The 14,643-nt window shown below is 37.4% G+C and overlaps 1 protein-coding gene across 2 annotated transcripts in view; it reads left to right on the top strand.

The window, feature by feature from the left end:
- Window positions 1-14,643, top strand: part of STK39 (serine/threonine kinase 39) — an 84,142-nt gene that overhangs the window by 15,417 nt on the left and 54,082 nt on the right. Inside the window, exons 1-7 of one of the 2 annotated variants that reach the window (XM_027678674.1) lie at window positions 4,296-4,407; window positions 5,203-5,323; window positions 9,366-9,474; window positions 10,266-10,407; window positions 12,507-12,562; window positions 14,213-14,322; window positions 14,424-14,525. In XM_027678674.1, coding sequence (XP_027534475.1) covers window positions 9,381-9,474; window positions 10,266-10,407; window positions 12,507-12,562; window positions 14,213-14,322; window positions 14,424-14,525 — 504 coding nt within the window. In that variant the 5' untranslated portion in view covers window positions 4,296-4,407; window positions 5,203-5,323; window positions 9,366-9,380. Of the gene's footprint in view, window positions 1-4,294; window positions 4,408-5,202; window positions 5,324-9,365; window positions 9,475-10,265; window positions 10,408-12,506; window positions 12,563-14,212; window positions 14,323-14,423; window positions 14,526-14,643 lie in introns of those variants that run through there. The other variant, XM_027678673.1, reaches the window with a different exon arrangement.

Consider the following 14,643-nt stretch of genomic DNA (forward strand, 5'->3'; position numbering starts at 1 on the left):
TTAAGAACACAAGTATTTATGTCATGACAATGTGAAGGGAAATCATGACTCATTTTCTGTGAAGAAGTTAAGTTTCAGAAGGATTTAGAGTTTAGTATGGTGGTGTAAATGAGCTTTAATCAGCTGATTTATAACTAATTTTTAATCATTGGAAGTAATAAGAAAGAAAGAAAGTAATATTGAAAGTTGTCTGGAGTGTTGTGGAGTAAAAGCTAGAAACCCAAAGAAATTAAAGGTTCTTTGTTCTCTGTTTCTTAACTGAAAGTATTGCTTTGCCAGCAACAGAATTTATTCTTTCAAAATTGAAGATACTAGTTTGGCCCAGTGCTGCTCTGGAATATTTTGAAGTGTTGATCAGTTCAGAACACATTTATGCTGGAAATATGCTACACAATATTGCATGCAATATACAGTATATATGACATAGCTGTCCAAGCTTGTATATAAGCACAGAAACTTTGTACGTTACATAAAAAAACCTCCACACGTTTTCATGAGTGGAAACCTAACCTAGATTTGTGCACTCACAGTCTGTGTACACAAATACATTCTGTTCTACACAGAGGGAATCCTGTAGTTAGAACTGTATGAGTTACATGTAACAATGATCTAGGGGACTCTTCTTTAGAAATGGGCTGTCTTGAGAGATTAAATAGAAATACTTTCATGGCTGCTTCATCCGTTTTCATAGATTTGATTCTGTTTAGTACTGGCTTTTTACAGTTATCTACAATTTAGTCTTGAATTTGAGGCTGACAAAATTTGTGTCCACTAATCAGCTAATTTAATAGGAGGTTTCTGAATGTTGGGGGACCAGAAGACATGTATAAAAATGCAAATGGTATAGGTTGGTATGTAAGACTTTGTAGATTCTTTGTAGATAAGGTGTTTAGTATTCTCCAGTTGCTACTGCTGTCTAACCCTTCAGATACCTAGGCAACAAGAACACTTACTGTTACCAACAAGTTTCATCCTCCTCTTCAGAAATTAGAACCACTGTAGTGTTGGGGAAGGTCTGTTTGGGTAGGGACCTGGAATGCAGAAATCTTTAAAAGACATTTGTGCTGGAATACTGCAGAGACTAACACTGAGCTACTAAAAAAAAAAAAAAGACTTGATAAATCATTATGGTCTGATGAGCTTACTGACTTTTGTTTTTAAGGAGAAGAAGAAAATTGAAAAGAAACGTTGGTGATCTATTTCAGATACAGTTACTGTACCATGATGAGTGGAAAGTGTCAGACATAAATAATGGAATAAATGAAGTGTCACATCCTTATATAAGGGATGTGTGCATGTGCAATATGCAAGTGATATGGTCCAGCCTTCTGACCTCACTGTCTATCTTTTTGAGGCTTGACTAGTGGAGAGTAGTTGAAACTAAAATGTTAATGTCAGTTGTTGATCACAGTTGTTCAAATATCCTCTCTTTGCCAGCTGGAAACAGGTTCTGCAAGGGTTAAATTTGCATTAAAAAAAAAAAGAGAAAAAATTTATTTATGTCAGATTTAGAACAACTTGTAGGAACTTTTTCAGATAAGCTTAAATCTTGGATAATTTGTGGAGTTTTTATGAGTTTTATGTGAAGTATGTGCTAAGTGGAATGCAGAAAACTGCTTTTTGGTTATATCCTTTCAGAAGAGAAGTGTGGCCATATGTAGAAGGTCTTTATAAGGTTTCTATTGTGTGAAACCTGAAGTCCTACCTTCTGACAAGGAACGGTTGACTGTAATCTATTCTATGCAGTCATTTTCTGTGATCCTAATTTGTTATGCTAAATGGTTGTCTGTGACAATTCAGTTTCACTGTATGATAATGTATGACTTCTGTAGTCTGTTATCTCTCAACTGAAATGCTTATCTGGGTGGTTTGGATTCTAACAGCTACTGTGGAACACTTCATGCTTCTACTTGATTGGTAGACATCTCTTTATTGACACTAAAGGAATCTTCTGACCAGATGTGGAAGCTGCACGTTTTCCTTATCTCTATCCCTGGTTGTTCACCTTGTAAGCCAGAGGAGAGGAGAACATCTTTTAAGAGGAAGGAGGCATACTGCTACATAGTGCCTGGCTCCTACTTCAGTACTTCAAACTGCATTTTCGAGTGAGTTTTATATGTATGTAGGTCCCACTGAGAATGCAGACTGCAGAAATCGTCTTTACTGTCAAAATGCTGTATTGTGTAGAGTATTCAGAAAGCAGGAGAAAGAAGAAACCAGGTATATTGGCCTTATTCTAAACCTAGAAAGTTTTTTGCTTTGCCGGTGCATCACATTCATGAGGTGAAGAACATCCCATTGCAAGTCATCTCTGTCTGAGGAGAAAACATGGAAAAATGTACTATTTTTCTAACTTAATTTTTTCAGAATGTTTTGAAGTTATACTTACTGTCATTTAACTTGAGGAAGCAGTCAAGATTTCATCCTAGCATTGGGTGTGTGCTTTTTCTGTTTGTCTTTTATGTGGCATTATAAATCTATTTTGAAAATGATCTTGGATGTTTCCTGCATGTAGATAAAACTACTGACATAGATGAAAAAGGTGCATAAGGAAAATCTCAGTCTTTGTTCTTGTATATGTAATAGCTAAAAATTTGGTTTCTTTACCCTGCTTCAACCTATAGTTGTGTAATCGAAGTAACAATGTCTACTGAGGAATTCATTAAAGTGATGTTGATGAGTCTTACCCGAGCTGAATTGTGCTGACTTGGTGGTTCCTTCCTTGGGACGCCTTATTTAATTTTTAAAATCTCTTAATTCTTTTATTACTTACACTATTGGAATTTGTAAAGGCTTTGTTCTGTAAGCAGACAGAACAGGACATGTCAATATTTTTCTGTGACCACATCCTGCAAAAACATGACTAGTTAGTCCTGTTGAAACTTTTTTTTTTTTAAAGATGAGCTCAGAATTTTGTCATGAAATTCATAAACAGTTAAAAAGCTTTGTGATTTGAGTGAAAACATCATGTGAACCAACAATACATGAAAATAGCTAAGCAAATAGCAATTAAAACATGCACAATAACTTTCAGTCATGAGGTATTGTTGGTGCTGTTTTCAGATGTGCAGAGGGAAAAGCTCTCAATTGTTCTTAAGTCGGCTGGTAACTGAATCCACGTTTTTAGAGCTTGACAACAAAAGGCTTTTTGTTCACCATTTGTATTCATCTAGGACTTGCCAAATAAATAGAATGTAGTGTATAAGCAGGCCAATATAACACGTTGCTCAAATGACTTACCAGAAATCCATAATTTATAATAAAATATTTAGAATAGCAGGTAGAAGCTACTTGTTGGAGGATTTTAGATTTCTGCATGGATGAGCATGATGTAATTACTGTGAGGAAGCACACACTGCTGTATTTGATGGGGCAGCAAGATGTGCAACGCGAGCAAAACTCTTCCTCAATATTACTTGCAATCATTTCATTAATTTAGTGAGGCAATACTGACTGGGGCACCGCTGGTGGGTGCTTAATAAAAGAAGCAGCGAGACCTTTTACTCTTGTTGTTCACAAATAAAGCATACTAAAGAAAATTATTCTATTCCTTTCTCCCAGATTTGTTCAATTCCCCCAGGCTTTGTTATCAGCATAGTTGTGTGGCCGTATGTGATTTGCATGCCAAGTAAGTGTGACTGACTTTCTCTGATGGGCCATTCAGTAACCTTCATCTTCTCACTGGTGATGTGATTCTTGTGCTTCCCGTGCTCTTTACGAGAATCAGCATGCTTTTCATAGGCTGTTACTCTAATTATGATGAATGAGCAGGAACACTGGTTGAACTGTGGAAGATTTGGCATATACAATTTTTCTGATATTTTTCTGTTCATTGCATAGTGGGGAAAAAAACCTGGTTAAACAGGGACTGACTTGAAAGAACAAATAGAAATAACATTTGATAAAGCACACTCCCCACCCCAGTGTGTAAGGCTTTTAAATTGTATCACCTGTGCAGGTCATATTCTTGATTGGACAGCTGTGTCTAAAAAGTGTAGTGGTTCCCAAACTATGAAGTCCGTTGAGGTGGTGGTTGTGTCTTGAAAAATGAACACATCATTTTAAGTTGTTGACTTCAGAATTTTTTGTGGAGTATGTAACAGAAGCTTTGAGGTTTTTCTTCTCCATGTGAGAGAAAAGTGTCTTGCCTAGTGGAAAGGTATGCATGTGGGGAAAGCACTGCAAAAGGATAACCAGCAGATTTGAAGTTCTTTGTCAGTTGATGTTTTTGTGTTGGTCACTGGTTTAGACTTCTGTTGTATTAAGATTGTGTTCCTTCTGTGCTCTTTTTCAGGTAGCGGTGCTACAGCAGTTGTCCAGGCAGCGCTGTGCAAACCCAGGCAAGAACGTGTAGCAATAAAGAGGATCAACTTAGAAAAATGCCAAACCAGTATGGATGAATTACTTGTAAGTAAATCGGGCAGCAATATATTACATGGAGACTTACCTTCTGTTTTGGTTATGTTTTTTCCTTGGTCTAAGAGTGAGGGTGGAATTTTATGCAGGATGTGAGGGAAGGATTTGAAAATAATCTGGATGACTTTTTACCCTTCCCTAAAAGTATAATTTACTAATGTGTATTTTCTAGTGTCACAAAAACAAGATGTGTAAACTTGAATCCCAGCTTGGGATAACTGTGGGAAGACCCTAACCCCTTGTTTTCTAGAGACTCAATTTTTAAGAGATTACTGTCTGGTTGTCTATCTTTTCTTAATACTGAGGAAAGATACATTTTCCTTCGGTTAAACACTGATTAAAAAAATGAAGGTAAAATTTAGTAGGTCTCCTTAAAACGTCTAAACCACCAAAACACATTGGATTATTTTGTGATGATAACTTTTAAGGAGATAATGAGGAATAGCTATATTTCCATCTACATCCTGTTAAAGCTGTTAGCACACATTTATCTGATAGGCCATAAGAAGCTGTTTGAGGAATGCTGTTTGTTTGGGCCACTGATCAGAGAAGAAGAGGACCTGTAAGAGGCCCTTTGTAAAGGAACTGCAAGAGTTTTTCCTCTGCACTGGTTATGGCAATACAGACAAAGTCACAAAGAACTGTTAAAATCCAAAACCTATTGCTTTCTAATGCTCCTAGTTAGGTGCTTATAAGACTAATGCATATTTATATATAGGCAGCATAAGAAGATTTTAATGACACAAAACCATTCTAAAAGTGAGAACACTCTCTTCTGTTCCACAGGTTATACTACTGCCTAGAGACTGTGGGCTTTTTCTAATGCAGAAATTCCTGCCTCTGAAGGAAATGATCTCCTCAGCAGGGAATTGCCAGTGCAAAAGATATCTTGAATTTGATACAGAGGGTATGGTCCGTCCAGTTTCTTCAGATAAAATGGCTTTTTTACAGTGGAGGACCCAAAATGCTCTTCCCCTGGTGATTGATGGCATTCACCTTCAGTTTATGTGACAGCTTGTATGCGACATTGTTGTGTTTTTTAAGAGGAAAGTAGTGGAATTTGCTTCTGAGGTAGTGAGAGTTCTGTCAACTAAAAACTCAAAAGATAAATTCTGAACTGTGTTTAAAAAGAGAACAGCCCAAGGTGAGATGCTGTGCATGATGTATTAACATCTACAGTCCACAAAGAACATATCTATAAAAAGATAAATCTAATAATTGTAACATAATGTGGTTTAAATTGGATCTTTTTAGTTAGAATTTGAACTAATAATGGGAATTAAGAATTAAAAAGTTACAACAAATAAAATCAGACAAAACTGCCAAAAATCTGCAAGAGAGATTCATGTGGTCTAGAGAAATGACTGCAGTTAGTTACCAGCTTGTGCAAAGTTACCTAGCTGAGTGCTTGAGTGTTTTTACTGTTGACGTGTCTCCACTGTCTGTCAAATGAGGCAGTAGATCTAGAATTTTTGGTCCCGTATTGCTTTCTTTTGGTACAAAGACAACTGTCCATGCCATCTTTTTTATTTTTTAACATAAGTCAATTTCTGCTTTTCTGTGCTCAGATTTTTTATTTCTTTTATTTGTTGATCTGTTTTGATCTGAACATAAATTCTGTTTTTCCCAGTTCCTGGTTAGCAGAGTTTAAAAACTGCGTACACACATGTGCATGCATACACGTATATAATTAGCTTTTCTCTGTGAGAGTCAGTATACTTGCTCTGACTCAGTTCTAATAGAGAGATTTAAAAATTTTATTTAAAAAATAGATATGTTTTTCTGGAAAGGGACATCATTGACCTTCAAAACTCTTGTTACAATTGTACTAACATTTTTATTTCAGTTGATAGTATTTAGAATGCTCTTGAGTTTTTGGCAGATTTTGAGTCTAAAAATTTTGAGTCAAATCAGTTTTTGATCGCTTATTTTTCTGACAAAGGAGTTTTTATTGGCACAGGGATGTTCTAAAACTGTCTGCTCTCTGAACACGCTGTTTTGTAAAATGCTGGTGCTGAGTGCTAACGGATGGTGTGCACGGGCACCCTTCAGGAATTCTCAGCTATGTGGCCTTCAGAAAAGTGGAAATGCAGCAACCCTGGTGCCCACGTAAGCAGACTTAGGATTTGGGCCAGTGTCAATTAAAATAGAAAGGCAGTGTGGGAGGGAGTTTAAATAATACTAAGGTTACACAAACTGCCAAACTCCTGAAATTTGATACTCTGTTTCCTGCAATGTCCTGTGTTCTCACTATTGTAAGCTAAGTGTAACGTAACCCCATGAGCCAAGGAAAAGGTTCCTGTCCTTAGTACTGTCCTGAATGGGTATCTTCCCCATCCTCTTACCTCCATTTTTTTTTAAAAACAGTCAAAAACTCAAAACTGCAAGACAAAGAATATTCTGCAGGACAGTAGTTTGATTGGACAGTTTTTCTAGGCTGTTGGTGTTTCTGTTCTGGATAGCCCTTGGAGGCAGGCTCTCTGGAGGAGCCCCTGGCCTGTTAGGGGCCATGCCTGGGTGCCGGTGGAGGAGGCTCTGGGCAAGCACCTGCGGAGCGGTGGCACCTGCCCAGGCACTGGGAGCGGGACTGGCCCCGTGGGCGCTGCAGCCGAGCGCTGAAAGGAGCCATCCTGCAGTTGCTTATTAACTGTGTCACCCACCTGCCCTGAGGCCGACAGACATTTTTGTGCAGCTGCTCAGTGAAACTGGATCAGGAATAACCTGGCCAAAATAGGTTAGCTTTTAACCCGGGCATGTTGCCTGGTGCAGTGCACAAACGCTCGTGCTAGTGCAAGGCAGGGAGAAGCAGAGGGATGAGGGAGAGACTGAAATTGCTGTTACGGATTTGGTGCTGTTGAATGTTTAAGGTGACGTGAATGTGAAGGAGGTTCCGGATTGTTCTCCTGGATGTTCTGTTGCAAGTTGTTTCCCTGGCAGCATATTTTAAGTGAACTCTTTTCTCTCTTATCTGTGCATATCAAGGGCCTCAAGCAAATAACTGAAGTTTATGAAGGCTTATCATTCTGTGTGTGATAGGGGCTTTCTAGTACTGCAGGTCTGAAATTAATCCTTTCCTGACTAAAATTTCACCCCTTCTCTCTCATGGAATGCTTTCTGTTTGTTTATTTTTGTTTTGCAAGGACTCTTTGAAAAAAGTCACCAAAGCTGAGACACAAGGTGCCTTTGGCCATGGCTACTGTGGTAGCTCAGTTTTTGCCCACAAGTTGATGCAGGTAGATAAAATACTCAAAGCACTTTTCAATTAAAATAGTGAAGCTTATCTCAGTCAATTAGTTACATTTCTGCATTATTAATGTGTGAGAAAAAAATAGATAAGGTGCATTTTTGCTCAGTAGTGGCAGGTGGACTTTTTGAGCTATTGTTATATTACCAGCATAGGAAAATAATGAAACAGTGTAAGAAATGAAATAGTAATCAGGAGTAGGAGAGTTAAGTTCAGATTTGGAATGGGTAGCTGAATTAAGAACCTGAGGCAGTGATTTGATGTGTGTTTAAGACGGAAATGTGCCCCATACGTCTGTCTTCTGTTTTCCACCTACTACCTTCCAGGGGAATGAGGGGAGCTATCTTGCAAATTACTCTTGTTATTCAGTCTCATTGACTCATTATCCAGGCATTCTTCCTTCTGTGGTCCAGGACTCAGAAGTTGTCTAAGGAGGAGGACTTTGGACAGCAGGACAAGCTGAAATGTGTCTCAAACTACAGCCTGACTTTAATAGTCACCAGCAAGCATAATGAGATTAAATCACAGTCTTTAATACATATAATTAACTTTTTATTAGAAAGCAGCTGTGATTTCAAGTGCATTGCAAATAACAAAAAACCTCTTTCAAACATTTGCTGAATTGAAGTTGGAAGTTGAAAATGGCATTTGTGGCAGCTTTAATCAACCTTAGTGGGACCTGCACAGTGCCTGCCTTGCACAAGTGCGGGTGAGTCAAAGTGTAACACAAGTCCACCTCAAAGCAATTGCTTTTCATGGAGGAAGGAGAGGTGGAAGAGTTTGTTTTTGAGCTGGATTGGCTCCCTGACTGGCTCATCTCCAGGACCATGTTCTCTAGCACCAGGGATGGATCAGGGCTGTGTGGCCAAAGGTGGAGTGGGAGAAGTAGGGTTGTGTGAGCTTAAGTTGGTGTGAGGCCAAACTCTCCAGTACAGAGGAGGCCTACATGTTCCTATGTAAAGGATTGGCAGAACAGTGAGAGCTGCCAGAAAGGTGGTACAGAACAAATATGTGAAAGTGTGAATAGAAAAAGGACTCTTCTTGAATTAACAGATACAAGGCTGTCATTCTTAATGTGTACAGCTGTGGCATGTCATAGATGGTGTTACTTGGTAGTGCCACGTTGTGCATCTGTTGGTGACTGTAGGCTCCTCTAGTCAGTTGTTTCCTCTGACTTTTGGTCTGTAACATTGCTTTTTCTCCATTTCTGTTTGATTGCGTAGCTCTGGTGTTCACCTGTCTATCTCACAGTAGCTGAACCACTGCTGCTGTGTCCTTTGTCTGACAGTTTCCTTTTTCCTTTACCACCTGCTCCCATTCTACTCTTCGTATCCCTTTTGAACAGGAAAGGCAGTAGATTTTGATCTTGCCTTGCATTTTGTTGTCCAACCTGTACCCACACCTTCAGCTCTTGGAGACTACTTATTCTTCATTGCTTACTGTGAATTTGGAACTTTAAAGTAATTTCTTTGCTGTTCTCAGAAGAAAAGTGTTGTACCTGTGCCTGTATCTCCTGGCCAAAGCAATAATGTTTTTTTTCTTGCATGCAGATCTATAGGTAAATTGAAATGTTTTAATGTTTTGATGCATATTCTGTATATACTTTAGTTCTGTTATAGTATTTCACTTTGGAAATTAAATTGTCTCTCTGTGCAATCAAAACTGATAGCTGGCTCTGTTATGTTGGGCTTTTTATTTCTTACAGAAAGAAATTCAAGCAATGAGTCAATGCAATCACCCCAATGTGGTGACCTATTACACATCTTTTGTGGTGAAGGATGAACTTTGGCTGGTTATGAAGCTGTTGAGTGGGGGTAAGTTACTGGTTTTACTAGTTCAGCTGCAAGGAAATAGTATGATTTTTTCCTAATGTACCTTCTTTGAGTTAATTCACCTAAACAAAGTAATGAGAGGGGGTAGATACTATATAGGATAAACCTTGAGATGTAGGCGTGTTATAGCATGAATGTACAAGCTGAAAATGTTTGTGTATGTGTATTTATAGTACAGGCTAAGAATTACTGAGATACAGTAGTTACATCAGCAGAATTTAATTTTTGTTCTGAATCAACATATCAAAAATCTCTATTAAGGTTGTGTAGGGAAAACTGGTGAGAATTAAGTCAGTTCTGTAAGCGCGGCCTTTTTTTGAGTTTCTCTAGAATCCACTCTATTTTTGTAAAAATGCATATGTTTCTGAATTCATAAAGAGTGTTACTCATTCCTTATTCAAGGAAAATTCATCCTAGGACAAGTATTACACATGTTGCATCCTTCTTCTTGCTTAAACTAACCAAACACTTACTGCAGTGTTTTATCATGATGGTTAATGGGATAAAGTACTTATTTGGTTCTAAGCAAGATGTTAGCATATTTTTCTAATGGATCATTAAGTGATTTTGACAAAAAGCAGTGCTCTGTGTCTCATTTGAACAAGTTAGTGGTGTGCTTTATTCTAACAGCTAGTTACATGAAGTATTTATACATACATGCAAATATTTAAATTGTAGTAGCATAGAAAGACTGAAGAAATACAGCTTTCCTAAGAATTTGATATGATAATGCTTTGTATTTGCTTTTTTTCCTTCCTGGTTCTGCAATACAGGTTCAATGCTTGATATAATAAAGTATATTGTCAATAGAGGAGAGCACAAAAGTGGTGTGCTTGAAGAACCCATAATAGCAACAATTCTTAAAGAAGTTTTGGAAGGCCTAGACTATCTACACAGGAATGGGCAAATACACAGGTAGGAGCATATACATAGTGAAAAGCATTTTCCACATTGACTGTGTAGTTTGTTGACACTTGTCAGCTGCAGTGGCCCGGCTAAGCAAACTGTGTTGCCTCTGTCACATACTCTAAATGCGATTGGTAATTATCAGATGATAATACTGGAGCAGATGCTGCAATCTTGATTGCAGTTTGTCACTAATAAGTACTTACCTGGTCTTTATGCTGTGTCTCTCTTCTAGTTGGGATAGGCCTGTGCTGCGGTAAGGATACCAGAACTGGGGTCTGTACTCCTGTGCCTGTTGGTGCTCCAATATTTTATCTGGTTCTAGTTTATGTGATATGTTTTGTGACTTGGTTATTGTGTTGCACAGTAAAACCTGTAATCTTGGGTGCTTAGGCACTCCTGTACAAATGTGAAATTATTTTTTTCCTGGTAATCAGGTAATCAGGTAATCAGTACTGATCTTTTTTTATGACCACATGTGAAGCTGGGTATGGTACTATGAAACTACATCTTGTAGTTACATGCATGCATCTAGTGATTGCTCTCTTCTGTATATTCTCTTTACATGCCTTGCACCATGTGAATTGTGCAGATCCCCTGGGGTGGTCTATACGTATCCGCTGAAAGAACCCAGAGGTTGCTCTCACTGTTTGGTTGTTGGAAGTGCTGTACTCTGACCTCGCTAATTAATTTTACTGTAGTGAATTTGTCTTTTAAGGAAGGTGCCTACAGTGGATTCTCTCTTTCAAGCATTAGCCTATTATAATTACACAAAACCCAGATTCACTGCAAACAGGACTCTGAGAATGGAGGTAGTGCAGATGTAGCACAGTAATTGTTCTTTGTGTACTTCTTATGTCTCGTCTTATAAGTGAACTGCTTCTGATGTAAATCAAGAGCTATTTCCTCCTTTTGCAGAGGGAAAATTGAGATAAATGGAGAAATAAAGAACAATTATCTTGACTTCTGGTCTCGAATGCCGAAGATCTACCTCAAACCTTATTTCATAGTCTTCTGTTAAGCTGGTATTGTTGTGAAAGGCACATTCATGAGCTTTAAGGATAACAGGACTCTTTGAGGTCAGACTTGGGAATTCCCCTCATCTCTTCCTAAAGTACATTAAAAAATATAAAAAGAGAGAGATCTCTTTGTTACATGTGACATTTCTCCATGTTTATAAAATCATCTGTAAACTGTGCCGTACCACAGAAGTCCTGTTAAAGATGATACAGTGTCCTTCTTTTTCCAATGTACATTGTAGGTGAAAGCTGTGGTATAATTTAGTGAATACTGTGTCAGGGGGAATTTACTAGTTGGAGATGTTTCCAAAATTGTTCAGGGATTTTTGTTGTTGTTTCAATACATTCTTGTTTATATATATAGGGAAACAGATTATGTTACCTTTCAGTAGTGATGCATTAAGAATGGAATGCATGTTTCTATAAGAAAAAGAAACAAACCAAAGCAAAACAGCCACAGAGGTTTCTTCTTAACATTATGTATGAATAGCGTGTTAAATGGATATAGTTGACACTTTAGTACATGCTGAATTTTTGACACGTTCAGTGCCAAGTAACTTTTCATCACTGTACCCCATAGCAAAATATGGCTGCTATTCCTGAGCTTTAATAGTTTAGTTGGATAGGAATGTACAGTACATTTACCTTTCTTGAAGGTGGGTGTCTTCTCTGAAGAAGTTAAAGAGAAAACTTTTTTTTAACTTTTCTTTTTCAGTAGTGGTGCAGTTGGATGTGACAAAACATTAATTCTTGATTTACAGCTCTGAAAGCTCTCATTTGGTGAGAATATATTTATCAAAGATGGTAAAGTAGACTTTGGACCTAAATATTTATCTTCTTAAAATCTATCCCTGAATTTGTTCATTTTATGCCAAAGCTGAATCCAGATCTTTTTATAGATTTTGTGGGAGTTTGAGTTCTGCACTGTGTTATGTTGTTATCCAGTTACATTTTATACTTAAGTTTCCTTTTTCTGCATTTTAAATTTGAAAGTGGTATCTTGCAAAACTATGCAATATGCAGTATTTATTTGTTTACATAAACGTGCACATATGTACTTTCATGCTAACCTCTGTTTGTACATTCTAGAGATTTGAAGGCTGGCAACATTCTTCTGGGTGAGGATGGCTCTGTACAAATAGCAGGTAATGGCGGTTGTAGAGTAATGGATAAATAAAAGAAAAAGGTAATTGCAGCTGGATCAAGGGCAATAAATACAAGTTTTTCTGTTGGCTTTTAACTGTTTCTTTTGGAGTGCTGTAGCCACAAGGTACCCAGTTACGGATTTCAGGATTCTTGGTTAACGATATGTGATTCAGAAATTATTCAGTGTTTCTCTGTGTCCCATCAAATGTATAAGGAAACTTTTTAATGTCCTTTTAATGTTTCCTTTTGATTTGCCCGTGTGCCCTAAACAGCTTGCAAATGGTAACAAGTCATATTTCTATTAATTTCATTTATTTCTGCAAGTAATTATAATAGTTCTTGAGGATCCAAAAATCTGTGTGTACTGCCCTTGATAAGGACCTTGGCTATAAGTTAACTGGTCACTGAGATGCATGAGATATATCCCACTGAGAATTACTTTTGGCATATCTGCCATTTGTCTTGCAGTGGTATCAGTTGAATACAGTTTAGCATCTTAAATATCCCCTGAGTGTGTTGATGTGCTTCTTGAGTGGTAGTCTGTAAGAATCAAATGATTTGGTCTCATAAAAGCTTCAGTACCGAGAAAGGCTGGTGTCCCATCTCTCAAGTTAGTATGAGATTATCTGGAAAGCAGAGTGAGCAGGTGGTGATACCTGCCCACTCTCTCAGCATACTGCCAGGCCTTTCACAGTTTATAGCTGGTGACTGAGTGTTGAAAGCTGTGTGTTTAGCAGTCCTTGGTAATAAAAATGACTGTAGACAGAAGTTGTATTTTTTGTATAAATGATGCTTTTAAAGTACCATGTAAACATGTATTTTGAGAGTTTTAATATGCCAGTGTAAAATAATAATAAAACTACATTTTCCATAGTTACTGGTTTTTTTTTTAACCTTAAAATCAGGTAACAGTAAGAAAGCAATAGGAAAATTAAAAATTGAAGTAAGTCTACAGTAAACTACTGTATTTCAGTATAACTGGATTGTAAGTAGTACAGTTGAAAATATTCTTCATATAGCTCCATTCAAAATTGACAATATTTCTCCATACATTGGTAACCTGCTTTTTCTTCTGCTTATAGCCCAATCTCTCCCATACTGCTGTCACTGGTGTAGTAACCAGTTAACAGAACACTGAGCTTTTTTTTGAATTTTGAAAAAGCTATTCGTGTCCTGGTCTACTATTAAATATATATTATTGATGACTTTGCTGTTGATCTTTGGTTTGTCAAATCACCAGAAATATTTAAATTACATATAATATTCCCACTTGTTCAAATCACATTCAAATTTAGTAGCTGTCAGAAGTAGCTTCTTGTCTTTGAACAACAGCAGATGCAAACCTTGGCTGAAAGTGCGTATTTGAAAACCTTAAGTGACAGATGTTCTGGAGTCCTTTGAAACCTTATTCAGGAAGACACATACTAAGAACTTGAACTTGAGGGTGTTGTAGTGCAGATCTCCCAAATAAAACTATATCTTTTATTCCATAGCATTTCATGAACAGTGTGTCATGGAACAAAGGTCAGCTCTACAATGGAGAGTTTCTATAAGTATACTGATATGAACTGACTTAATTTCTAAAATGTGAAACTTTTGCTTTGTTATTGGTATTTTAACAGATTTTGACTTTTTTTCCTCCTTCCCAGATTTTGGTGTTAGTGCATTTTTAGCAACTGGAGGTGATGTTACTCGTAATAAAGTAAGGAAAACATTTGTTGGTACTCCCTGTTGGATGGCCCCTGAAGTAATGGAGCAGGTATTTCTAATGTTAAACAAAAAATTGAAAACATTTTCAGTGTTTTATTTTTGGAACTTGAGACATTATCACCTTGGTTTTCCTTTCTGATTCTGTTTCAGGTGCGAGGTTACGACTTCAAGGCCGATATGTGGAGTTTTGGGATAACAGCCATTGAGTTAGCAACAGGAGCAGCACCTTATCACAAGTACCCTCCTATGAAAGTAACAATCACTTTGTATTACTTAATGCTGTTGGCTGTATTATTAATGCTGCTAGATAGCTAGTACTACTTTATTTTCAATAGCAGCTCAAGATATCTAAATAGATGTATTCTGTGGA

This window comes from Neopelma chrysocephalum, unplaced genomic scaffold (assembly GCF_003984885.1).
Source record: "Neopelma chrysocephalum unplaced genomic scaffold, ASM398488v2 Primary Assembly neopelma1_44, whole genome shotgun sequence".
Taxonomy (NCBI): Eukaryota; Metazoa; Chordata; class Aves; order Passeriformes; family Pipridae; genus Neopelma; species Neopelma chrysocephalum.